Consider the following 25,866-nt stretch of genomic DNA (forward strand, 5'->3'; position numbering starts at 1 on the left):
GTGTTTTATAAAATGTTGCACAAGGCATTCACAAAACTTGAACCCCCCCAAAAATCCTTGAATGGCCTAAAAAGCAGATTTGGAAAATCAAAAAATCAGTGAACTAAGGAAAAGAAGAACCCTTAGCTACCACTGATTTGTGTTCTTGAGTAACAAAAGAAGACCATCTTACTCCTGGAATTTCTCTTCAAGAGAGCTCAAATTAATCAATCAACTTGGCACTTCCAGCATGGAGAACATAGAAATGGGGGTGAGACCTGAATAAAAAGGGTCTTCCAGGGTTCAGGCACTCATGTGCTTCTTGTTCTGTCTCTTGGGCAATCAAAGGGCCCAGGAAATATGGGTTATTCCTGTATCAAATCTTATTGTTGTCAGTGACACACACACTTTGATGAGACCTTGGGTCTAGACAGGCTCACAAAGAAAGCCTTGCTCTCAGTCTGATCCAGTTGGGTATCTCGGAGGGGAGTGGATAAGAGAGAGAGAAGAAGCCTAAGCAAAAAGAAAAATTCCTTAAAATCAATTTAAATTCAGTGAACTGTCATGGACCCCAGCTGAACCCACAGAGAAGCCTGAGAAAGTGCCTACTGAACAAGTTGGTCTTGCTAGGTTTTGTGTTTTCAAAATGCCCTCTGCAGAAGCAGCATGCTTTTTAGCAATTCATAGTTTAAAATAATTTTTAGACTATCAATAGAAACTGAAGGGAAAAGAAAAAATGTTTTTTTTTTCATAAAACTGCAGAGGTTCATTACCACATAGGGAGCTCTTTCCTGTGAGCTTGCTTTTCTCCATAGCTTGGCAATCTGCTTGACTCTGGTAGTCCAATCTGAGAACACGGAGAAAAGAAAGGAGACGGATGCGTTATTTTGTGCTGCAGGTATTGCTGCTACATTATGGAATATTATCGGATTCACGGAGTATATTAAAAATTAGAGTACTCTGAAACAAGGTGGGCGACCAACAGGCCTGCAAAATGTAAGTTTGACTTTACGCTTTACAACATACCTGGAAACTCTTCTTTTAGGTTTGGGAAGTTGATATTTGTGTATAAAACAGGGGCTACCGTTGCCATTTCACCAAGGGCCTCCTCTTTTTCCCACTTGAGGGTGCTCCTCTGTGCGTTGGACATGGTATCGCTTTCTCCTTCCAACGGGGCTGCAGATGGAACCCAAGGACTGGTGGGATCATTAATCACTGCATTAAATGCAGTGTTTTTATCTCTAAAACACAAAACACAGCATGGATATCGATGTTTGCCTACGGAACTGCACGGCCCCAAACCTCGCATCTTAAAATTGCTAGCAGTACTGGCTGCTCTGCATTCTGGTGCTGGGAAGAAATGAAGGAGCCCAACCTCCTAACTTCATTCCGTGTTGATTTAACATCTTGCTAGCTGTGATTCTTTAAACAAACAAACAAACAAGACCTCTCAGATTGACTAACCTACTATCGGCGTAGGGTGGCTGTGTTACAGTAGGGAAAGTGCCTAATCCACTTCCAGGAACCACGGGTGCATGCGGGAGATGGGAAGTTGGTCCAATCAGGCCATTCATAAGAGGAACTCTTGAAAATGCATTCTCCCCTTTAAAGAAAAAAGTAAAAAGACAAAACTGAATAACAACAACCACTTCAGGACCAATTTGCTGCTGGCAGGAAAGCACATCTTAAGATATAATTATGGCATTTAGCACCTACTTAGTGTTTTAGAACGTTTCACATCCATTAGGCTAGTAAACCTCTGGTTCACAATGTCATACAACTAGACTAAAGCTTTTGAAATAACTATGTATCTAACTAAAGCCACAGTATCAAACATACGATTTCAATTCTATTACGAACAGTTTACAAAAATATATTCAGGGCCAATATTATCTTTAATATTACACTATTTGCACTTGTAAGATATACACATATAGTATCAGAAGGGAACACATAAAAGCCATTCTGAGGTTGATTTACACATATATTCCAAGTATTCTCAAGAATGTCATTAAACACCAAATGCAAAAATGAATTAAAGGTCTTTTCATTCCCCCCTCCCCACCCCTGCAAAGAAAGAGAGACAGAATCCCTTTTATGAATTATAGTGTGCAGTTCAGGTACATAAAGAGTCCTTTATTTAGGAAAAAAAAACTTTCCCTCTGGCTCAGTTGACATCTCACAGATAATGAATATCAAGAAATAAAAGTGCTGAGTACCTTAGGGACCATTTCTTATACCTATAAGTCCTCACAGAACTGTAGCACTGGGTCTTATCTTAGTTTAATTTCTGTACTAAGAAAAACCTTCCACAAAGCTGGCAATTGTATCATTGAGGAACAAGCGTACTAGATAATATCCAGATCAGGGTTTCTCAACCAGGGTTCCATGGCACCTGAGGGTTCCATGGTAGGTCACTAGGGGTTCCCTGGGAGATCACAATTTATTTAAAAAATTATTTCAAATTTGGGCAACTTCACATTCAAGAGGTAAGTTTCATTCTTTAATTTTAGTTTAAGAACACTGTTAATGCATATATACAGGCCTACCCATGAAACCAATATAAACATTTTGTGACTTCTGGCCTCTATTTGAGCCTGAATGTGTAGGGGGTCCCCAAGTGAAGGGTGAAAAATATTTCAAGGGGTCCTCCAGGGTCAGAAGGTTGAGAAAGGCTGATCCAGATTATACCAAACAATGAAACCATGCTGGGCAAAAGCAAGAAATTCACATGTTTTCAAACAATTCAATTCAAGAAAACATTCCTTTGAAAGGTTTGAGATTAGTTAGGCCCCAAAAACACGACAGTGAAATTTGGAGCACAAAGTTTGGATCCTCAGAGATATTTTAAGTCTTCTTTTCCTCATCTGTTATGACACCAGATAGAGAATGAGCAAATGCTTCCGCAACGAAGACTTCTGTGAATGCTCATTTCTCAGCAGATAAAAGAAGTAGATCCAGCAGAAAAGGAGATGCTACAGACTGAATCCATCCAGTTTCATTCAGTCCGCAAGCCAGTACTTCCCCATCCTCACGCTTAGCCTAGGGAATCAGACAGCCCATGGCTTTCCTGTCTATCAGAGAAGATTATCCATCTCTTCCTAATCCTTTTGAAAGGGATACAAAATCTTTAGGCAATGTAACAAAATGTCATACTGAGCTTACTAGAATATATAATATACTGTAATGGATAAAAATAATTATTAAAAGTAGTCATTACTCGAACTTCAATTTCTCATATGATCATGTAGCAGGCGCTGACTATTCTTGAATTCCTCTCAACTGCTATGTTGTTTGTTTATGGTGAAACACCTTAAAATGATAAAAAGCAAACCTTGACTGTGCAAGTGCATTAACTGTGGCGGAGGAGGTGGTGGGGGCTGTGGCAAAGGAGCTGACTGAGTGGCCGCAGGACTCAGTACAGCAGTAAACAAGTCTTCAACATCCTTTCCTCCCAGCTCTGTAACACACAAGAAGTGGGCATTAGAGAGGTAGCAGGCAGAGAGGGTGTGGGTGTACATATGTATATATGTATATGAGTGTGTGTGAAATAAGCTTCACAGAAAGATATTAAAAACAGGTAACATACCTGGAATCTTATACAATTTACCAAGAATTGCACCTGCACAAAGTAAAAGCAATGAATATTAGCAATCACAATTCACTATATTTAGATAATTTCAACACATTAAGTTCACAAAGATATTAATGAAGATCTACTAGCACAAAGTAGATCTATAAAATGCACATAATATTTGCATGTTAATGCCGTAATATTTCAGAACAATAGGCTGGCTTGGAAGACAATGATGCAAAATAACCATTTACCATCTGTGACCATCTTGTCCAATTCAGGGCTCAAAATCCCATCTAACTGTTCTTCACTCAATGGCCGGGAACCCTGGCTGACATTCTGCAGAGGCAGTGAGGAGGGATCATCAGAGATGGGCCCAATATCTAGTCCAGCTGAAGGAAAGAAAAGTATAACTTTGAATAACATGAATTGGCTTAAGCTTGTAGTTTAAGAAAACGATAGGAAAAAAAACTCTATAGTGCATCCAACTAAATGTAACACAGTGTTCCTTTTCCTTTGAACAGTTTAAGAAGTCAACGTTTTCACTTTAGAAAATATTTTTGATTGTAATAAACAGGAAAAGCATCCATATTGATATCAGAAAAACAAACCCCAATTATATATTGTGGCAAAATCTTTTTTAGTGAAATGCTTGCAATGTAGTTGCGAAGTTTCAGGTTTTCAAATAATGCCACATCGCTTCCCAACATCTCTCCCCTCTCCCTCCCGATTCATAGCCGTCTTGTCTAATAAATAACCTGGGACACCTGGAAGCTATCAACTACTTTGGCAATGTTCAGTTAGCCTAATAAAAGCATCGTCTCCATGTGGATTTGAATCATCAAAGCTTTGACAACAATAGAAGCACTGTAATATTTGACATATATCACAAAGCGATGAGGGTGTTTTACACTTAAAGGGGATTTTTTTTTGCAAATAAACCAATCAACCATTAGAAACTATGCTATGGATGCTGTGAAACTACGTCTGAAGTTTAGCTTATGCTTGATACTTCTCTGTTGTTGTAGCACATTCTTGGCTGACAAGGTAAGTATCACAAGTAATGGTGGTGGAAAATTATTCTCTGTGCAGAAATTTTTATTAGGTAGTCAAGTTAATAAAATTCTGGGGATTATACATACATACATACATACATACATACATACATACATACATAGGTAAAGGTAAAGGTTTCCCTTGACGTAAAGTCCAGTCGTGTCCGACTCTAGGGGGCGGTGCTCATCTCCGTTTCTAAGCCTTGGAGCCGGCGTTGTCATAGACACTTCCGGGTCATGTGGCCAGCATGACTCACGGAACGCCGTTACCTTCCCGCCGAAGCGGTACCTATTGATCTACTCACATTTGCATGTTTTCGAACTGCTAGGTGAGCAGGAGCTGGGACGAGCAACGGGAGCTCACCCCGCCGCGCGGTCTCGAACCGCCGACCTTCCGATCGGCAGCTCAGCGGTTTAACCCGCAGCGCCACCGCGTCCCATTACATACATACATACATACATACATACACACACACACATACTCTAGGAAGGAAGAAACTCAAGGTAACCCTGACTTGATTCTCTTTAGTGTAAGAGTGGGCACAGGGAAACAGTTAGGCTTTCAAGATTCTGATATAACCTACAACAATAAAGATGAGTTTTGGCAGTCTTTGCAATACATGTTTTCCTGACTAGGCCTACCTTGAAGGACTGACATTTTATGTCTAAAAGCAGGACACTTAACCAGAAATGAAAATACTGCAGAATTTTAAAACCCTTACAATACATATAAAAACTATTTTAAAAATCAACTTTAGGTGTTATGTCTGGCATTCTTACTTATACTTGCAATAACATTCCCCAAGCCAAATAAAAAACCAGTGAGTTTTTTTCATGCTTTTATATTACAATGAACTAAATAAAAAAGTCCACTACTCTGAACAGAGACAGGAAATGCTTTAAGTAAGTACAGGAGAAATGTGTTACTTTATATTGTGAAATGCATACATATACAGTACAATTCTGTAGTTATTCACAACATTTTTTAAAAAAAAATCAAGTTCTTCTATGTGCACTATACAGACAGGCATTTTACACTGCGCAAGACTCTGCACAAAGGTAGTGAAAAATGAAAGAAAGTGATGCAACGGAAGGGTTATTACGCTGCACATGCATAAAAAAAATCAGCTGAAACTATTAGGAAAGAGTACTACTTCTAACACTGATCACCCACTGTATATTTCCTTACCAAAAGGGGAAGAGGAGTTCTCAACCTGGAAAGTGCATAAATCAAGACCTACAGGATCCAAACCAGATAAAATGGATGATTATAACAAAACAAACAAAAAAAAAGTGAAGTAAGCAAGAAAGAACAAATCAAAAGTATACAGCTGCATGCTGAAATAGTTCATGGATATGAAAGACACTGAAAGTTATCCCCAGATCAATAAAGGAAAGTGAAAAATAAAGGACAGATGTATTAAGCAAAGCAAGAGATAACAGTTTTGGCTAGCAGAAGCATATTTACAAATTATGCATATATACATGTATACATATTTGGAGTGGCTAACACAGCAGAAGAGCCAGTTTGGTGTGGTGGTTAAGGCATCAGGCTAGAAACCGGGAGACGGTGAGTTCTAGTCCCGCCTTAGACACTAAACCAGCTGGGTGACCTTGGGCCAGTCCCTCTTGCTCAGCCCTGGGAAGAAGGCAACGGCAAACCATTTCTGAAAAATCTTGCCAAAAATACTGCAGGGACTTGGCCAGGCACTCTCCAAGAATCGGACACAATCGAACAGATTAAAAGAAAAAAAAAAACTAAAGCAGAAATATAAAAGTTCAAAAGCAAAATGATTTGTCTTTTGCCATCTTCAGATACTGTGATATGAATCAAAAGGAGCCGTAAGTGAATGTTGCTATTGTAAGGAACCAATAACCACGAACATTAAGTACACAACAATTTTTCTGAACATACCTGAATGATCCCCAGATTTCACTAAATCATCCGAAAGAATTCCAAGGATGTCATCCTCAGTGTTCAGCACAAGAGCAGCTAATGGGTCATCCAGGGTACCTTTAGAAAACAGACAGCTCACACTAAAACATAATAAAGATGACAACACGAATGGCAACATTCAAAATGTAGCAGGGGAACATTTCAGCCACCCAGGACACTAGATCACGTCTACTTCTGAGCAAAGGAACTCCAAAGAGTAACTGCAACATTAAGCAGGTGTTCCTTTTACTGATGGCCCTTCTAGCAGCACTCATGGTTTCAAGGACTCTCCTCTGCTCCATGCCCATGCCCACCCCATGCCAAAACATCTTCAGATCTCTGTACCTTGTGCACCAGATTTCGAGGGAGTTGGAGTAGAAGTCGAACTCAAAAGTGGATCTGAAGATGGGTCTAAGAAACTGGTGTTCAGACTTGCTTTGCATGAAATACTAAGGCTTTCATCACATACATTATCTAAACTTGGCTTACTTTGCCTACTGGTATCTAAAAGTTCTTTTCCAAAGAAAGCTTCCTGGAATTAAAACAAACAAACAAGCAAGCATTTAACTGAAATGTCTTCATAAGCCACAGGATTCCTATATTTGAGTACTGGAAACATTCAAGTATTCATTGGTTAATGTTACACTTAATAAATGTAACTGTCCTTGTTATAAAGAACACTCATATTAAACCTAAAATTGCTGAAGTTCTTTACTTCTGACTTAAAAGCATGACTGCAAAGTAAAGAGAAAGAAACATTCAATTTTATGTGACTTGTTTTCTCCCAACATCCCACTATATCATTTTCTGCACTGCTGAGGGAGCAGCACCAACCCTCCAAAAAGGTACTTATTGGACAGGTTTCTCTGTGAAATTCCCTCCATTCATTTATCCTAAAATCCAAGCCAACTAGTTTAGTTTTTTTATACAGTATACAAGGAAAAGTTAAATAACCTTATTGCTTCTAATTCAATAACACCTACAAAATGTGTTCATTCTAACACTCTTTCAGCTAACCAGACTATTTTATAAAATACATTAAGTAAACAATTAATATATTATATTAATATAATAAACTGTCCATATTAATGTATTCTATATATTATAATGTATTAATATTAATACATTAATATAGACATCTTACTTTTCAGAAATACAATAAAATAATACTATTTATAGAATTAGAAAATCAGAAGTAAATATACAATGTTTATAGCAAGTTTATAGCAACGATCTGTCTGTCTGAAAGAGTGTTATTAAAATACTGAGTGTTAATGGGTTACGTACTATAAAGCAATTTCTTAAACTACAAATAGATTATCCACTACATGCAAGTAGCAATCTTAGGGAAAATATTTTGCATAGCTATGAGAGTACCTGCAAATATGCTGGGAAAATTTCTTCAAGCTTATTTTTCTTTTTCCTGTAACGTTTTTTAATTTTGTCTATATTTTCAGAAACAGAAATAGTCTCATCAACAGGTGTATCAGGTAGTTGTTCACTCCAACCTAGAAATACCAAGCATATAGAATATCATGACCCTATCTCACCCCAGCTTATATCTGAAGTACAGAAAGAAAGAGAGTTACTGACTTGTTCTTTTCCTGTTTTAAAATGGCAAAAGTCGAAACGGAAAATCTGATAAAAGTGACGAGAAGGTAAAATGTGGCATTAGCATGCAAGGCTCTAAAAACTCAGCACCACATGACCTAAAGGAAGTGTCTTCAATGAAATCTGCAATCCTCATGAGGTCTTACTCTCTATGCCAGTGTTTCTCAACCTTGGCAGCTTGAAGATACGTGGACTTCAACTCCCAGAATTCCCCAGCAAGGGTGGCTGGGTAATTCTGGGAGTTGAAGTCCACACATCTTCAAGTTACCAAGGTTGAGAAATATTTGCTCTATGCCATGGCTTTCAGATTGACAGTTCAAAAGATGCAGAGATAGACCTTTTAATAAAGTGCCTACAGTATAAAGCTAATATACCTTAGGCATCTTTTAAAAATGTTTTATGATGGTCTTCCTTTGCCATTAACACTCCCTAGTATTTCAGCCAGTTTGGTGTAGTGGTTAAGGCATGAGGCTAGAAACTGGGAGACCTTTCATCCTTCCTTAGGCACAAAGCCAGCTGGGCAACCTTGGGCCAGTCACAATCTCTCTCAGTACTAGGAAGCAGGCAATGGCAAGCCACTTCTGAAAAACCTTGCCAAGACAACTGCTGGGACTTGTCCAGGAAGTCACCAGGAGTCAAAAACTGACTTGAAGGCACCAAACCTCCATACTATTTGTTTCTAGTGGATTACTTCTATTCTACTTTTTCCCTGTTCATCATCTGTTTTATATTAATGCAAACAATTTGTATTTCAATTTGCAGTATTTTTATTAAGCTTTACTAAACTAGACATCTCTTCAGAGTATACTAGCTTTGCATATGTGAACTGCCACAGGGATATTATATGCTTTTTACTAGAATGGTTGTTTCTAGTAAGAATGGTTAACAAAGTTATGGAACTACGGTTTTAAGTTCAGAATAACTTTGTACTTTAAATCTGACAGAATGTAATTCAAACTGGAAAACCTTCTTGGACTATAACTAATACATGGATTTATACCTCATTCAAAACTTGGATTTCTCTCTGTATCGAATCTATATTTTAACTTCATAGGATATTTAAATTAGAATAGATTCTCAGTATCAATTCAATTCATTACAGGTGATAATTTCAGTCAATGATTCATACTGTGTTGACCATGATTCCTAATATTTATTTTCAGTTCAAAGTTTAATAATGATTCTTAATTTTTTTAACTGGTATAATATATTCAATTATTCATAAGTAATTAATGATATATTGGAAAACTGTAAACTCCATGACATTTTAAAATCCTTTGTTTACACATTTGTATTTTATTCTTTCATTCTTTTTACTTATTTTTGTTTGTATTTGTTTATTTTCTTCCTCTAAAATGTTTATTTATTTAAAAGATTTATATGGCTGCCCATCTTAAGCAATTCTGGGCAGCTCACAACAACCATAAAGCCAATAAATAAAACAATCATAAAACAGTAAAAACATCTAATATCTAATAAAAGAGATAACGAAAAAACAGTAAAGTATGATTTTTTTTTTTTTTAAAAGCTTAATTCTAGAACAGTGTTTCTCAACTTTGGGAACTTTTTTTTTTAACCCTTCCCACCTGGTCTGGCAGGAAGGACATATTATGGACCCCGTCAACTAAATTTTGACTCATGTGGTCAAGGAGAGCCTCTTCTGCCATAGACCCTGCCCTGTGGAACATCTTGCCCCCTGAGGTGAGGTTGGCTCCCACTCTTCAGGCCTTCAGGAAGAGCGTCAAGACCTGGCTCTGCCAACTAGCTTGGGGATCTGTGAGACTAGGCTAAAGCTGCCATTACCTAAAGATGGAGCAGACACGTATGCAGAGAGGACAAAAGCCAGGAATAATCTTGTCTAAAAGATCCCTTCGGAGAGGTAGATAAGGAAGCAAGTCGTTAAGGAAACAAAGGAAAAATGTCACCTAAACCAGACAAAGGAAGTTGGGCCTGAGCACATGGAGAACCCCCCCCCCAATCCCATCTACAGCTACCAAACTTGTGAATCAACAAAGCAAGGACTTTTGGAGATAAAAGGAGTCCTGGAGCCCACCCACTCCTTGAGCTGTCTTTGGATCCAGACTTGGCGGCTTCTGTCCCTCTAGCTAGTGCCTGGCAGCTTAGTTGGATGTGGGTAAGTGTGGATGAGTGTGTGTGTGTGCGCGCATGCACGCGTGTGAGAAAGAGCAATGCACCTTGTAACCAGTAAAGTTTTGCTGTTACTTTAAATTCACTGGGTCTCCGTGTATTTCAAAGAACCTGTTGTGCCGCAGTGTTCAGTTGAAAGTTATTTGTGTGTGTCCCTAATTACTTCCCAGCTGTTGACCAGGGCTGTGTGTCTTGTCTGCTCAAGCCACACCTATCTGGACACTCTCTCTGCCTTTGAGTTTTCCTCTTCTATCTTCTATTTTTTGTACTTTTTCTAGTTTTATAATGGCTTTATAATTTTTATTCGTAAACCGCCCAGAGTCACTTTTATAGTGAGATGGGCGGTGTATAAATTTAATAAATAAATAAAATAAATAAATAAGATCCATGGACTTCAACTCCCAGAATTCCCCAGCCAGGGTTGCTGGCTGGGGAATTCTGGGAGTTGAAGTCCACATGTCCTAAAGTTGCCAAGGTTGAGAAGCAGTTTTGTAGACTGACACAGGGCTTCTTTGGAAGTTGTTTCAGAAACTATTATCTTTCCAGAACTTACAAGCCCCATAGCTCCTAAAGTGCTATATACATTTATTGTTATAAAATGCCTGTGCTTTAAAAATTGTACCTAGTACAAACAGTGCAAGGCAAGAGACAGAAAACAGGTATCAAATGATGTGAACCTTACTAAGATAACCAGGTAAGACTGCAGGCCCCCAACACAATGCATGATTCTCTCCACTCTAACTTAATATTTATAGAACTAGTGATGAGAAACAGCTTTGGAAGGATGCAAACATGTAATATCTTCAGGAACGACAATGAATTGAGTTTTTGTGAAAAAGTTGAGGTTAAAAAAAACAGTAACTAGTTAATGAAAATTACGTTAAAATGAATCTTAACAATAGAATGATCCTATGTTAGAGGGCATGGCAGTGACACAAAAATATGAGAATAAATTGTTGGATGCCCACTTTCATCTCTGCTAGGTATTTGCTCAGACACAGAACCAGAAGAATCTTTTCTGGAGAGAGATCTTTTCATTTTTCCTTGTCCTGTACGACTCCGCTGGCGTACCATGAATCCACCAATGCCTATAAAAAAAATACATTCACGTTATACAGCTTAAAGTTATTTAAATAAAGAGAAACATCCTGGAATGTAGACATTTTGTAGATATATTGTCATTCATATATAACAAGCCACTAAGGGTAACTCTAGATATTAAAATGTATTTAATGAGCCCTTACAAAATGCTAAGAGATTAGGTCAGAGAATTATTTTTTCACACAGGCATACAGCTTTGAAAGAAACTTTCAGACGAATGCAGACTGAATGTTATTTTTTAATCCAATTTATATACCACTTTCCATATCAAGAAGAAATCTTGAAATGGTGTTAAAAAAAACAGTAAGTGTTGTAGTTTTACCATATTGTATAGATCAGGTTTTGTTCTACTGACATTTTTATTTTTTGGAATAATTATATTATTTATTAGTAATTATTTTAAATGAAAATAGAAAAGAATAGGAAAATACATATACATCGTTTTCATGTTTCCTTTTGCTATAATTATTATAAATTTAGACAGTTCAATATTCTTATTAAACATTTGGCTAGAGCCTCTCAAAAAGACCCATTATAATTGGAAATATCCTTTGTAAATAAAGTTATTCTCTAAGAGATACTATGAATTCCTTCCTAGGGAGGATAATAGGGAATCAACTAAAATCGAATATCCAGAATCTCTGCCTGCTGAGATATAGCTCCCATCTGTAGGATTTCAATATCCTGTGTAAGAAATCCAACCGCTGCCCATATTAATCCAACTATGCCCTTTATATCAACAGAAATACAACATCAGCTGAAAAAATACCACTTCTCTCTTGAACTCCAACCGCATCGTGAAAATTAGCTTACACCTCTTCTACATGGAAGCTATCAAGATTTATCTATCTGTAACAGCATTATAAAGAAAAGTTCTCCTGCTGTTTGGTAACTTGGATATACATCTCAATAATCAGGCACTATATGGAAACTGAAACCAATTATATGAAGCTGCAGTATACAACAGAGAGGGCAATTCTCAACAACAGTTAATTAACCTCATTTCTAAATAAAAGATTATGTATACATATATGGCCAATAAATATAAACTTAATAAACATGCAAACATTTGGAGTATGTACTCTACCAGGTCTGTATGGCTTTCTCTTTCTCTTTTTAATCCCTTCGGTTCCTTCCATTCCCTTAGGGTCATCATCTACAGGTTCTCGCTCAGGACTTGTATCCGATTTTCCTTCACAGTCCATGAGGTCTCCTTCTGAATCAAAACAAGTTATAAAGTGCGGGGGGGGAAGACTGGAGTTATTTATAAATCTCTATTTCACCTCTCACGTAAAAGATTCTTCAGTTAGCTGAGAACTTATTGAAAAATAATAAGCATAACAGAATCACATTAAAATTGAACACCAATAACACTGAAATAGGAGAAATACTCTGACTACACTAGGATTATTAGAAGGTAGAAAGGATTAAATGCTGTTATGGAGAGCGTCCAAAAACGGTAAAAGAGAGGCAGTTTTAACATTGTATCATGGGGCCGTAAGTGAGAAAGTCTTCGTCTGTATTCCATATTCTAGAGACCCTGCGTGGTGTAGTGGTTAAGATACTGGACTAGGAACTGGGAGACCCAGGACCTTGTCCACTCTTAGTGACGGAAGGTCCCTGAGTGACTTGAGGCCGGTCACTCTGCCTCAGCCCAACCTGCCTCACAGGGTTGTTGCTGTAGGGGAAAACAGGAGAAGGGAGCACTACGTATGCCACCCTGAGCCCCTGTACAAAAGTTGGCTCACTTGTGCATGTGTGTGCATGTGTGTGCATGTGCGCATCTACATATCTATAAATATTACCACCCCTACTGCACCTCAGAAAAGCCTTCAAAGATCCTAATGGACTAAATTAAAGCAAACCCTACTCAAGGTCAAACTCATGTTCAAGTTAATTAGGGCTTTAAAGTCCCAAACTGCACTGTTAATTGGCCCAGAATAATAGCCAACACAGCTCTTTAAGCACTGGCATGGCATTTTCTCAAATACTTATACCAGATACCAATTTTGCTGCTTTATCTAAACCCAGTTAAATTTCCATCCAGCATTTAAAGGCAGCTCCATATAAAATGCACTACCATACAGTAATGTTGCTTGGTTGTTAAACATAACTGAAGCCAACTCCTAGCTGAATAAACAGAGGCTGTAAGACATGACTGGGCATCCTAACATGTGAAAAAAAGGAAAAGGTCCCCTGGCAAGCACCCAGTCACGTCTGACCCTTTGGGGGGATGCCGTTTTTGCAACGTTTTCTTGGCACACTGTAGCGCGGCGGTTTGCCATTGCCTTCCCCAGTCATCACCTTCCCCAGCAAGCTGGGTGCTCATTTTACCGACCTCGGAAGGATGGAAGGCTGAGTCGACCTGAGCCGGCTACCCGAGAGAGAATCCGGCTTCCGCTGGGATTGAACTTGGGTCGTGGAGAGAGTTTGCTGCCTACCACTCTGTGCCACACAAGGCTTTATCAGGCATCCTAACATATTGGTATTGTATAAGCACCTGATACGCTAGTGTTTCATCAAAATTAATAGGTATTTAAAATGTGCATCATATCAATGAATGACAAAATAGCAATATTCCTCTGTTAAGGATAGGCAATTCTAAATGAACGTTACAGGTAGTCCTCAAGTTACGACGGTAATTGGGACAGGAATTTCCATTGCTATGTGGTCATAAAGTGTAATGTCACGTGGCCGCATTACTTACTGATGGCAATCCCAGGTCCCGTCCTTAACCCATTGGTCATTAAGCAAGAGTGCTCACGCCATTCTCCAAACAGTGAGCATCATTCTCGTGATGCTTTGGAAGACTTCTGAGGCCTTCTGAAACCTCGCAAGAAGGCCACACCCACCGTTCTCCAAATCGCACACGCCATTCTCACAATGCTTTGGAAAGCCTTCGGAAAGCTTCTGAGGCTTTCCAAGCAACATGCGAACGGCACACAGGCTAGTTGGAGAACGGCGCGAGCAGCCTTGAGAAGAAGGCCTGGGGCGGCCAGCAGCTGCCTCGCATATGGTCAGGCTAGGCGTGGCTCATCAGCAGCAGGAGGAAGACAGCTGGGTGCAGCAGAGCCTACGGAGTGCAGGGCAATGGGATGGCTGGCCACGGCACAGGGCTTCAGGTGACTCTCCTCGGTGGTGGCAGCAGGGATGAAGCAGAGGCTTGGTGGTGGCTGGCTGAGACTGCTGAAGGTCCTGGGCCTCTACTTCAGTCCCAGCACCACTGCCAAGGAGTGCCGCTGTGCAGGGTGGCCAGAAAGGCAGTGATGGGGGAGAGATGAAGCGCCCTTGCTGTTGTAAGTTTGGGCAGGCTGCCAAGCGCCCAAATTCTGATCATGTGACCACAGGGGTGCTGCAACAGTTGTAACTTTAGGGACTGGGCACAACTACCACTCGTTCAGCACCACCATAACTTCGAATGGTCGCTGAACAAATGGTAGTTAAGCGAGGACTACCTGTATATTCAATGTCTACTGTTATGATATGTATTATTTGGGGAGTTATTCCTGATTAACTGCCCTAAGGCTTAAAAGGCTTCAGTGGACCTCACGTCTCCTTCTACTGTATAATGTCAGTATTTAGAAGAGTGGAAATTTATTATTTCTAGGCAGAAGGAAGTGCTAGCTAATGACAGAACTGGAACTGCATATGTTTTTCTATATTGTTTTATCATCTGACCCAGGACCAAAGAAAGATTTTGTTGGATAGACAATGCTAGGGATTGAACTTGAGATCAAAGAACAAGGCACACTGTGGTGTATATGGTTGTTTAAAACCATACGTAATACTTTGCTGCTTCTATCACTGTGTCTTAACAATTTCATTTTATATCATGCCTGTTAATGACATTTATTCTGATTAATGCTACAGAACACATCAGTTTTAAAAAAAGTAAATGAATCTGTGATGAGAAAGTTAGGCTCCTTGTAAACCGATAACCAGCATGCTTATTTTAGGATATGTCATTAAATCAGCCTTTTTTCTGATTTAGATTTGTCATAACGTTCCTCAATAATTTACATATACTTAACAACTTGTCGCTGCACATTTGCAGACACAAGTTTTCTTTTCATTAGATGATGTATGGTAGGTAAAGCAGCAAATTTCTTTGCTGTGTAATATTGCTCAGCTTATCTATTTGAACAAAGAACAGCAAACACCTATGTATAAAATTGATCCACTGATGATTATGACAGTTCTAAATTCTTTGTGTTCTTCATTACATTCAGTGTCGTAAGTAGCTATCATGAGACCAATCAGTTATGTACATTTTCCAAGATGGAAAAGAAGCCGATGCATAGCAGTTTGTCAACAGACATCCTGTGAGTCCTCAGCTCAGTTGAGAACCAACTGAGAATTAGATGACTCCATGGAACAGCAAGAATTTACTTGCTTACTTGATGTTCATGAAGAGCACCAGCTCACTTCCATTCTGTCCCCACACTTCGCATTTTATCTCTCCCCATTATATGGAGCAGTTAGCTGCCAAGAGCCAGGAAATCCAGGAATGATAGGATATGTTTACAGGATGTACACCATCTCTAGATGAGAGAGAAATTACTCTGGCCCACTATACGATGGGATACTGAGCACTTAGACAGACAGAAGTTTGTATTCTCCCATATACTGTATTCATGCAAATAAAAATTATACAGTATCATTCACTGCCTCTGAGAGCGGCTGCCAACACCAAGCACCATTTTGATCAATAATAAATACACAGTCACTCCCTTCCTTCGTTTTCCTGGGCAGCTGTTCATTTGCCACCCTCATTTTTGGAGGCTATAACAAATCTTGAACTAATAACCAAGAATCAGCTCTCTTTTACTTGTCCTGGAGAAGCCCAGCTCATGTCCATGTAGCCTCCACTCCTCTTTCTGCCATGAAGATTCTGGCTGCTTGTTACAGCTACTTTCCTGAGTTTTTATATTCTTCCTGGGTGCGATTCCATAGGGAGCTACCTATGCACCAAGCCTGCAAGCCCTGCTCCTAGTCTCCTATTCTCGTTTCCCAAGTCAACCAACACAGTTTTAAAGCCAGCTATCATCCCTGCTATAAATCCCTTCTTCTTCTTCTTCTTCCACAGTATATCACATGTCCCTCTATCAAGCAGTTCAATAAAACAGGAAGAGCGCATGTGACAATCACCTCTGCTGTCATCCATCTCACCATCTCTTGAATGTTCTGATTGGATATCAGGCGGTGTTTGGAGCACAGCAACACTATTCTGGTTTATGATCTTCAACTTCAGCTTTGGCTTTGCCCTCTTCCTTCTCGGTACAACAGCACTGAGGCTCTGCAACTGAGACATGCCCGTTTCGGTCAAACAGACACCATCTTGAGTGTACGTCTTCGGTGGGTCTATAAAAGTGGCATGAACCACAATAGGAATTTACAATTTTAATAATTTTGTTTGTAAGCACAGTTCCCCGATTTTAAAAATATTGCAATTAACATACCATGGAAGACTACCTGTCCTAATATTAGATAAAGAGAAGCCAGCATAATTATTTCAAAGGAAAACCAGCAAGATATTATGTTTTCTTTGTGATTTTACAAACAGTCTATTCCATACATTATTCAACTCAACATACACAAGTGGACATACGCAGAGAATAACAACTTGCACTATAAATAGACTGGGGGGAAAGATAAAGAATGAATGAATCACCCCAATTTTGGTCAAATTACGCCTTCCAAAGACCATAGCTAAAAGGGCAGGCATAGAAAGGTCAGACTTCGTCCATTTGATCAAAGTATCTGCTCACTTAAGCAATTTAACATCAAAGCTGTTCCATTAAGGAGGACTTGCACATTTATTCCTGAAAGGTATCATTGGGTTTAAAAATGAAAAAGGAAATAATTAACAGAAACAACTATTAAAAGGAGCCAAATATGTATTGATTATACAATTTTAAGGCGTAATTCTAGCCTCAGCAGTGAATTATTAGCAGAAACAAAGTTATTAGACAGAGAGAATTAAGAATTTCAATGGTTACCAAGTTCCTTTGCTTTTGATATAATTTGGGCTGCAATGGATGATTCACAGAATTCAGAGGAAGGCACTAGAAAAAAAGAAGTTGAACAATGGGAATTATCATTTAATTAAGGTCATGCAGTCCTCAATAGGATCATTTTGATGCTGCTATTCTCATTAACCTACAGTTTGTTACTTCAAATAATTTATTTTTTATTATTTTTATTAAAATTTTATTTTTACTATTAAAATTTTCAGTTTTCAGTCCTTCTTACACATATTTTCTTTTCTAATATTACGCCTTTAAGGTAACAATCTATAAGAACAACATATTTCTAATGTCATTTTCTATTACTGATCATACAGCATTAAGAAAAAAATCTAGACAAAAGAAAACTCTCTCTTGTTAACTCAACATCTGTCAAGAGAGGAGATTTACAATAAATCCTACTGCGCTGTTATTAGACAAACAGGAGGAGGATTTACCATTTGCTGATGGTATATATGGTTTACACATGGTGCAGTCAAAACCACTATCTGCTGTGCTTTCCACTTCTTCCTCCGTGTTTAGATTTTGACAGACAGTGTGCATCCATCTGAAAGTTAAAATATAGATTGAAATACATACAATTTTACAATGCAATACCAGTATTGTTCCTGCAGAGAAATAAGATATCTGTTCCTGAAAAACCCAGATGATGCTTGCTAAAACTAGTTATTAAAATTCCTTTTGGGGTAAGTCACTTGAGCTGGGGATTGCTATATAATTCCAGCACTCATCAGTGACACTGAACTTCAAAATGTATTCCAACTGAGATTTTTTGGTAAGACATACTTCTTTGATCCAAGATCCCCTGATGGATGACTTATACCAGGAAAAAGAGAGGTGTTCTTGTTAATTTTGTCAAAATCAGAGTAGCTTTTGCTGCCATAAACCAGGTTATTTTGGGTGGTCTGTTGAGACATGGAAAATGAGACGCTTTGATGCAGTGGTTCAACTTCTGACTGGGCAACTGATTCTAGAATGCTGAGGGGTGGAGGGTGAGCTATTGCCCGAATTTTCTAATTTCTGTGTTCTGTTTCAAAAATGGAATTCAATGTATATGTCAAAGTTAGCGATTTGAACTCTTGCAAAACTTTGCTGAGATCTCATGAGAGGTCTTCAGAATTTTACGCTATTTCAGAGCTTTTTTCAAATTTATTCTGGAGGAGCCAGTGGTCCCATTTCTGAGATTTAGTAGATGTACTGACATCCACGGCTGCTTTGATGACAACAGACTGAGGTCACTGGGGTTGGGATGAGGTGACATTTAGTTCCATTTCTTGCCTTTGTTGGTAAGTTAGGATTATGAAATCAATGTTGGACCATAAAAAAAATGAATCCAAGAGGATCTCGCTGATTTTATCAACTACCTTCTGACCTATGGAAATACTTTAAATTGGGGATTTGTATGTTCAAGGGACTGCTGTTCATTTATACAGAGTTATAGTCCTGTGAAAAAATAGGTTCATCATCTGGAGGGAATTCTTCACCCATCTTTGCCACTAGAAGTATAAATTGCTTCCATGGAGTGGAGCATTTTTATTTGCACAGCTCTTGGGTTAGCTGCAACTCTACTACAAGCATAAAATCAAGCTCCTGTTTTCATGTTTCAATATTAACTATGTTTCTTCTTAAAATAAGCTCTCTGTGACAGTAAAACAAAGATAAAAATAAAACAAGCATTTGTTATTGGGACTAGTTTGCTCCCTGGTAGCCATTCTATGACTGCATCCACAACTGAGTTATGGCGGGAATGGGTGCACTGTTGGAAGACCTGAAGGACCAGGTTAATGACACATTGTCATGAAGAAAAATCTATGTGGTTGCTAAGAGTCAATCAATATCAAAGTGTCTTCTTAAAGAGCATTCTTCAAAATTTCTTCAGGTCACCCAAGAATTTGAAGAACATGCTCCTCTCATTGCTGTAACCTCAATAATATGGCTGAGAAAGAGGAAAAATTATTTTCTATTAACTATTTTATAGCTTGGGGAACAGAAACTAAATTTAAAGAATCATTTTGATAGTTAATTAAAATTCATCCCACAAACATAAGGGAATACATTGTGAAGAAGCGAGTGAAGTACAAAAAAAATTAATTCCCAGTGTAGAAGAAATTTTTAACCTGTCACACTGCCTGCACTGCAGAATAAGCTCTTCTTCTCTATAATTGCAACAGCAGACTGGGCAGGTAGATAAACTTGCACAAGGAGCACACTGTGTGTAATTATTTTGCCATTCACATCTTAGACCAGGAGACGTAGCTCCACAGTGTCTGCACCAAACACACCTGCAAAACACAAAACACGAATAAAATTTATTTTGTATTTGTATTACTATTTCCTTGTATTTCTGTACTATCCAATAGCCAAAACATTGATCAATGCACATAAAAGTTAAAATTAACCAGCATGTCACCACTAAAAGACCCTGTCTGGATGTTTAAACTCTGTGGCTGCAAATGATCATTGTTAATCACCTTAATACCTACACAGTATGGATGGTCACACTGAAGCAAGCAAGTAGCCGGCCTTCTGCATCTTGGCCAAAACTAAATCCAGAATATGATGTACTCTGTGGCTGCAAATGTTCATGGCTGTCAGGATATTCTAAGTCAGCCCCGATCCAATGGCCTGAACACATATGTTAAAAGGCAGCATACATCCTCTAAGTCTTCAGCACCAAATTCCAAAGCATTCCCAAATTAATTCTCAACTTAGGCTCCAGAATTACTCTGCAGTAATTCTCAATTACTGGAGGTTATGCATGATTTTTCCACTCACATTATTTGAACTTTAATTAAAGGATCATCTTCCTTTTATGCACTGTTGTTAGGCGTCCCCAATAGTTCACGGAAATGCATGCTTAAATTTTAGTCCAGCAACAAGCCCCATAAATATGCTGCTCTATGACTGTAATAAAGATTCGATTTGAACCCATAAAATATTGATAGTAAACACCATAAACAGAGAAACACACACCATTTGCACTTCCAACCTCCTTTGGGAACCGTCTGTAGTGGTGGATCTAGGCAGTAAGTGTGATAGCTGATATCACAGTCATCGCAAAGAAGCAACCTTCCTGGATCTGTGGCTTTCCCACAGGCTTCACACACAGTGCACTCCAGACATCTCCAACCTTTGTGCAGCACCACTTTTGTAATCTGCAGAGCAGAAGACAGCACACAATTGCTCCAAGACACCTTGTATAAAACTTTAGAGTTTGATGAACTGTCAGTTCCAGGAATGCTAAATAGGTCATGAATACTTTTCCAAACTGGAAGATTAAAAAAAAAAAGCCTAAGACTTGCTCAAATGTAATGTGGAAAGGGAAATCCAGATACACATTTATTCTTAGCCTCATTCTCAGGGTGATATCCTAGTACCCATCAGCACCTTTCAGATTACGTCAATTTCCTGAGGTAGTTGGATGTTCACTGTGACTGTCTAGAGAGAAAAGGTCTCCATGCTTACAATATTGTCTGTATCCAGCAACATATCCCTTGCTTTATCTTGATTACAAGATTTTAAAGGGCCTTAATCACTTCCTAATTTGACAATAAAAGACATTTTTAATGTTGGAAACTTTCATGCTTATGCCAAATTATTTGAAATAAGTTACGAAGAATTTCTTCAAAATATTCTTCATCCCATTTGCTGAAATGTTAAAGGTATTTAAATCATTTTTTAAAATTTTGTGCACAAAAGCTGAGTCACCCATGTTAGTTAACTTGGCTTTTGATTTCCAAGACCAAGTAGAACATCTTTTACTAGCATTCCTTTACAAGATGTTTTCTAAACTGTGTTCTTCTAAAAATGCAGATTCTTTTCATGAGATATATGCAAATTTTAAATTAATGCATATGGAAAATTTTTACTCTGAAAATAACTATGCTTGAAAAAACAGCTTATAGCTGAAACAGTTAGCAAATAATTTATTATCTCTGCATAAGTCAACTTTTAACAATCCAGATTTAGTCTCATTCATTAAAACACTAAAACAAATACACCCATTGCTGTTAATCCAGTAAAGGACAGTTATGTATACTATATTTAAGATATAACATTATATCAAGGTAATTATTATGATTTACAGCTGCAGAATCATTTTTACAGCATCTACAGAAAGTCGTTTATTAAAGCATTTTGCAAGTTGCAAACAAATTCTGATCACATTTACAAAGTTTGGTCTAGTGGTTAAGGCAACGGGCTAGAAACCAGGAGACTGAGAGATCTAGTCCTGCCTTAGGCACGAAAGCCGGCTGGGTGACCTTGGGCCAGTCCCACTCTCTCAGCCCAAGAGCCAATCAGGTGTGGTATGAGAGTTCTAGTCCCGCCTTAGGCATCAAAGCCGGCTGGGTGACCTTGGGCCAGTCCCCCTCTCTCAGCCCAAGAGCCAATCAGGCGTGGTAGGAGAGTTCTAGTCCCGCCTCAGGCATGAAAGCCAGCTGGGTGACCTTGGGCCAGTCCCTCTCTCTCAGCCCAACTCACTTCACAGGGATGTTGTTGTGGGGAAAAGAGGAGGAGGGAGGAGTATTGAGTATGTTCGCTGCCTTGAGTTATTTATAAAAATAATAAAGGCGGGAATCTCTCTCTCTCTATCAAAGAAAGCATTTCTCAGTTCAGCAAGCTGTGCATTCTGGAGACCTGGGGAAGCTATGAAAAAGGCTCAGTTCCAAGTCACTGTAAATGACTTCAATGGGATCATCAGGTGGGGTAGGATCATATAAAGGGAGTGTTCTCTCTCCAGTAACCTAGCCCCAAGCTACACAGGGCTTTAAAAACAAACATGTCTACAAGCCTATGTATTTCAAAACACTCACCTTAATACCTACGCAGTACGGATGGTAGCATTGACCACACTGAGAGCAGGCAAGTAGTCGGCCTTCTGCACCTTGGCCAAAACTCCCACAAACCACACACATGTCCTAGAGTATCCAAGAGAGATCTTCAAGTAAAAGACAGCATTGGGCATACCAACCCTGCCACCCCCAAGCACATCTGATGGCAATATACCATCCTCTATCCATTTGCAGTGCTTATGTCCTCCTAGAAATTCAGATGTATAGCATAATCTATATATATATATTATTACATATTCGACAGTGCTTGTAAAATTTTCACATTTTTGTGAAGGAAGTTGATTTTAGACTTAAAACAGTTGAGAAGAAAACCGCTGTTAAGACAGCAAAAACCTTTTCAATAAAATTAATTTCTTGCTTAATGTACAAAAGAACAATTGTTTAAATAGAAAGGCATTTTGCCAATCTACTGAAAAGGGAAATCAGAATTATGGAATGAGATGTTTCAATCAAGAAAGCCTTTTTTTTTTTTGGTTCTGGAGCAGTGTTTCTCAACCTTGGCAACTTTAGAAAGTATGGACGTCAACTCCCAGAATTCTGGGAGTTGACCTCTGCACAACTTAAAGTTGCCAAGGTTGAGAAACACTGCTCTAGAGTATCTGTGACAAGACATAAACAAGAAAAATCTCTCTGAAATCTGCTGAACAGAACCAAAGACTTGACGACATTGTCATGGGGAAATGCATCACTGAAAGAGCTGTTCATGGAAATTTATCCAAAACAGAGATTTCCTAACTATTATATTTTCCACAACTATTTCCTGCTCCCTCTTCGCTGCAACCGACACTCAGGGCAACTAGGTATGTGCGGCATCGGCTGCAGGGGCCAAAGCTGCTGTTCTTCGCTTTGTGGGGCGTGTGGTGAAATTAGCCATTTGTCCCCATGATAAAGGAGGCAACACAAAGATTGCTTTTGCCCCTTTGCAGGGCAGACAGGTACGCAGCTGGTAAGGATTTCAGAAGAAATGAGGCAGCTGCTTATGAGAACACGCGCCTAACGTTGATCCTCCTAAAACACAGAAGGCTTACCAACACCCTCCTCCCTTGGGTGGACTGTGAAGCATGAAGCCCTCGAAATGACTGCCTCCACTCTCAGTTTAACAGGTGCCTAGAATTTTATAAAGTATTGCCTCCACTAGGGACTTGGGGTAGGGGTGGGTGGCTGAGGAGAGATCTCGGTTTGCATACTCTCCAAGAAAGTCACTTAAAAAAATAACGATTTCCACAGAAAATAACAAAGAACAACTGAATATCGCAACCTGATGTAAAGTAAACTTGTCACTGCTAGAGAACAGGACAACTGTATTATGCATGGAGTTTTCTTCTTCATCTTTGTTGGATGAGCTATCCATATCTGTGACCTGCAAAACAGAACAAAAGAATTAAATGAGATACTTTAATGATTTAGTACCAGTTTTTAACTCTGTTACACAATAGAATATAAATAATTTCAGATTTATAGGAATCAGTCATACACATTCAAACTGTTGCATCTGCCTTTCTCCCAAGAGCTCAAGGCACCTTACGCAGTCCTTCCCCAATTTTAATTTCAGTTACATATGTGAGATAGTTACACTGGAGGTTAATGACAGATCCTAGATTACATTTAGGGTTGAATGAGGATTTCAACTTGTAAGTCAATAGGCTTAGTGTTTCACTGTAACACCTAAAAATAAAAGCTCTCTAAAATATAAACAAATACAATAAGAATAAAAAGGAATTCATAGATTAATGGGTGCTTATGCTGGAGAATGATGTGCTCATTTTTTAAAATGATTTTTTGGTATTTAAATTATATATTTGTTACCATGTTGCTGATATGCACTGCAATACAATTTATTTTCTAAACAAAAATTTCTTGAAATTCTGTACTTTCAAGGGGCTTTTATTGCAAATGTGTATTAGTGGGGGGGAAATGGGGTTGTACATTTATGGGTTAAATATTTCTCCAGAATAATATGAATGCCAATATTAAATATTAATCGATATAATTAGAAATTTTAGAAATGTCTTTCAGAAATATATAATTTGACCACTTGAGAGCCAGTCTGGTGTAGGGGTTAAGGCATCATAATAGAAACCGGGAGACTGTGAGTTCTAGTCCTGCCTTATACATGAAGACAGCTGGGTAACCTTGGGCCAGCCACCTTCCCTCAGTCACTCTCCCTCTCCGAAAAACCTTGCCAAGAAAACTGCAGGGACTAGTCCAGGCAGCTCCCAGGAGTCAATACTGACTTGAAGACACACACAAAAAATCTGACCCATCTATATTCTTCATTGGTTGCACAATGCATATCTTTGAAAGATGGCAGCCTGCTCGTAAACACAACATCTATCTTCATTTTAGCCTCTTCACACGTAGGCAGGAATTACTTGTGGGCTAGTACATTTCTGTTATTGGCAGGATTATATAAGTTTATACATGAAAGAATCATAAATAGCAAAATGAAAGGATTGTTTTCAATGATTACAGTAATCAGCTTGTTGACTAGGACCTAATGGTTGTAAAACTGCTGGGACTGAACTCCTAGGAAGCCACTGCAAGTTAAGAGCCCTGGTCTAGACTAGTTTGACAGCATCTTAAATTAATTCTCAGCAATGACTTTTGGCACTATTTGTTTGGACTAATTAACTTAAGAAGCTGCATCATGGATTCTTACCCCTGGAGCAAGAATTGATCCGATTCCATTCTTCAATTTTGATCTCCCTCGTCCACCTCTTCCAGAAAGACCTGCACCTCGCGGTCTCCGCTTCCCAGGAAATCCTGACCCGCGACCCTATTTAAAGTTAAATACAGAAAGTTAAACAGAATCACAACAGCCCATGTAGAGTTATTTATTACTACGTGTTCCTTAAATACATGGATCCCGAATGCATTTTTTAAATTGATCATTTGTATAGAAGACATTGCCGAAATAAGCAAAACTTTCCTTACAGAGCACACTGAATGTTGCATCCTTTTTTAAGTGCCCTTGTTTATTATGACAATGCCCTTCTTTCTTCCAGAACCTAATTATGGCTCTCCCTCAACAATTTAATCAAAATCCTACCCATACCCATCACTGTCTCTCCTGTCCGTAATTAAATAATATGCAATGTTACAATACAAAAAAAGGTAAATAATTCATTTCTATTAGCAGAAAGCACATACAGAAGAACATTCGTAACAATATCCACAACACTGAATATTTTCACATGAACAGTTTGAGAATGAATATTTTACACAATATAACTTGTTCATATAATCTGTATATATCAGTTGAATCAGTCCTTGCAAATTGACAACTAGGGTAATATTTTTTATACAGATACAGTTTACTATATATTAAGTACTTTATATACAGTAGTGCAATTCAAACATGAAAATGTGTACTTAGAAGTAGAAGTAATTAGATATTATTAAGCTAGAAGTAATTATACTGGTTTAATAAATCATATTTTAGTAAGACTGAACAAATGCTGGGCATATCTGGCCCCTTCCTGCTTTATCCTCAGTGTTTCAATAGTTTAGTCTGGGACTTGCAGGAAGATCTTGGTTATATATTAAAACCATGGATTCTTTTGTACTGGAGTAAATAGTTTAA

At 38.5% G+C, this 25,866-nt stretch overlaps 1 protein-coding gene across 7 annotated transcripts in view; it reads right to left on the minus strand.

Annotated features, from left to right (window-relative positions):
* KMT2C (lysine methyltransferase 2C) overlaps positions 1-25,866 on the minus strand; it is a 151,815-nt gene that overhangs the window by 41,972 nt on the left and 83,977 nt on the right. For 6 of the 7 annotated variants that reach the window (XM_063303356.1, XM_063303354.1, XM_063303355.1 and 3 more), the window contains exons 15-34: positions 24,943-25,059; positions 23,542-23,643; positions 22,245-22,349; positions 20,404-20,585; positions 19,548-19,712; positions 17,868-17,977; positions 17,404-17,469; positions 16,553-16,765; positions 12,492-12,620; positions 11,272-11,391; positions 7,922-8,052; positions 6,890-7,076; positions 6,524-6,622; positions 5,798-5,845; positions 3,808-3,945; positions 3,569-3,601; positions 3,314-3,439; positions 1,444-1,582; positions 1,006-1,220; positions 753-826 (exon numbers count right to left, since the gene is read on the minus strand). In XM_063303356.1, the coding sequence (XP_063159426.1) occupies positions 753-826; positions 1,006-1,220; positions 1,444-1,582; positions 3,314-3,439; positions 3,569-3,601; positions 3,808-3,945; positions 5,798-5,845; positions 6,524-6,622; positions 6,890-7,076; positions 7,922-8,052; positions 11,272-11,391; positions 12,492-12,620; positions 16,553-16,765; positions 17,404-17,469; positions 17,868-17,977; positions 19,548-19,712; positions 20,404-20,585; positions 22,245-22,349; positions 23,542-23,643; positions 24,943-25,059 (2,499 nt within the window). The remainder of the gene's footprint in view (positions 1-752; positions 827-1,005; positions 1,221-1,443; positions 1,583-3,313; positions 3,440-3,568; positions 3,602-3,807; positions 3,946-5,797; positions 5,846-6,523; positions 6,623-6,889; positions 7,077-7,921; positions 8,053-11,271; positions 11,392-12,491; positions 12,621-16,552; positions 16,766-17,403; positions 17,470-17,867; positions 17,978-19,547; positions 19,713-20,403; positions 20,586-22,244; positions 22,350-23,541; positions 23,644-24,942; positions 25,060-25,866) is intronic. The other variant, XM_063303358.1, reaches the window with a different exon arrangement.

This window comes from Candoia aspera, chromosome 4 (genome assembly GCF_035149785.1).
Source record: "Candoia aspera isolate rCanAsp1 chromosome 4, rCanAsp1.hap2, whole genome shotgun sequence".
Lineage (NCBI taxonomy): Eukaryota > Metazoa > Chordata > Lepidosauria > Squamata > Boidae > Candoia > Candoia aspera.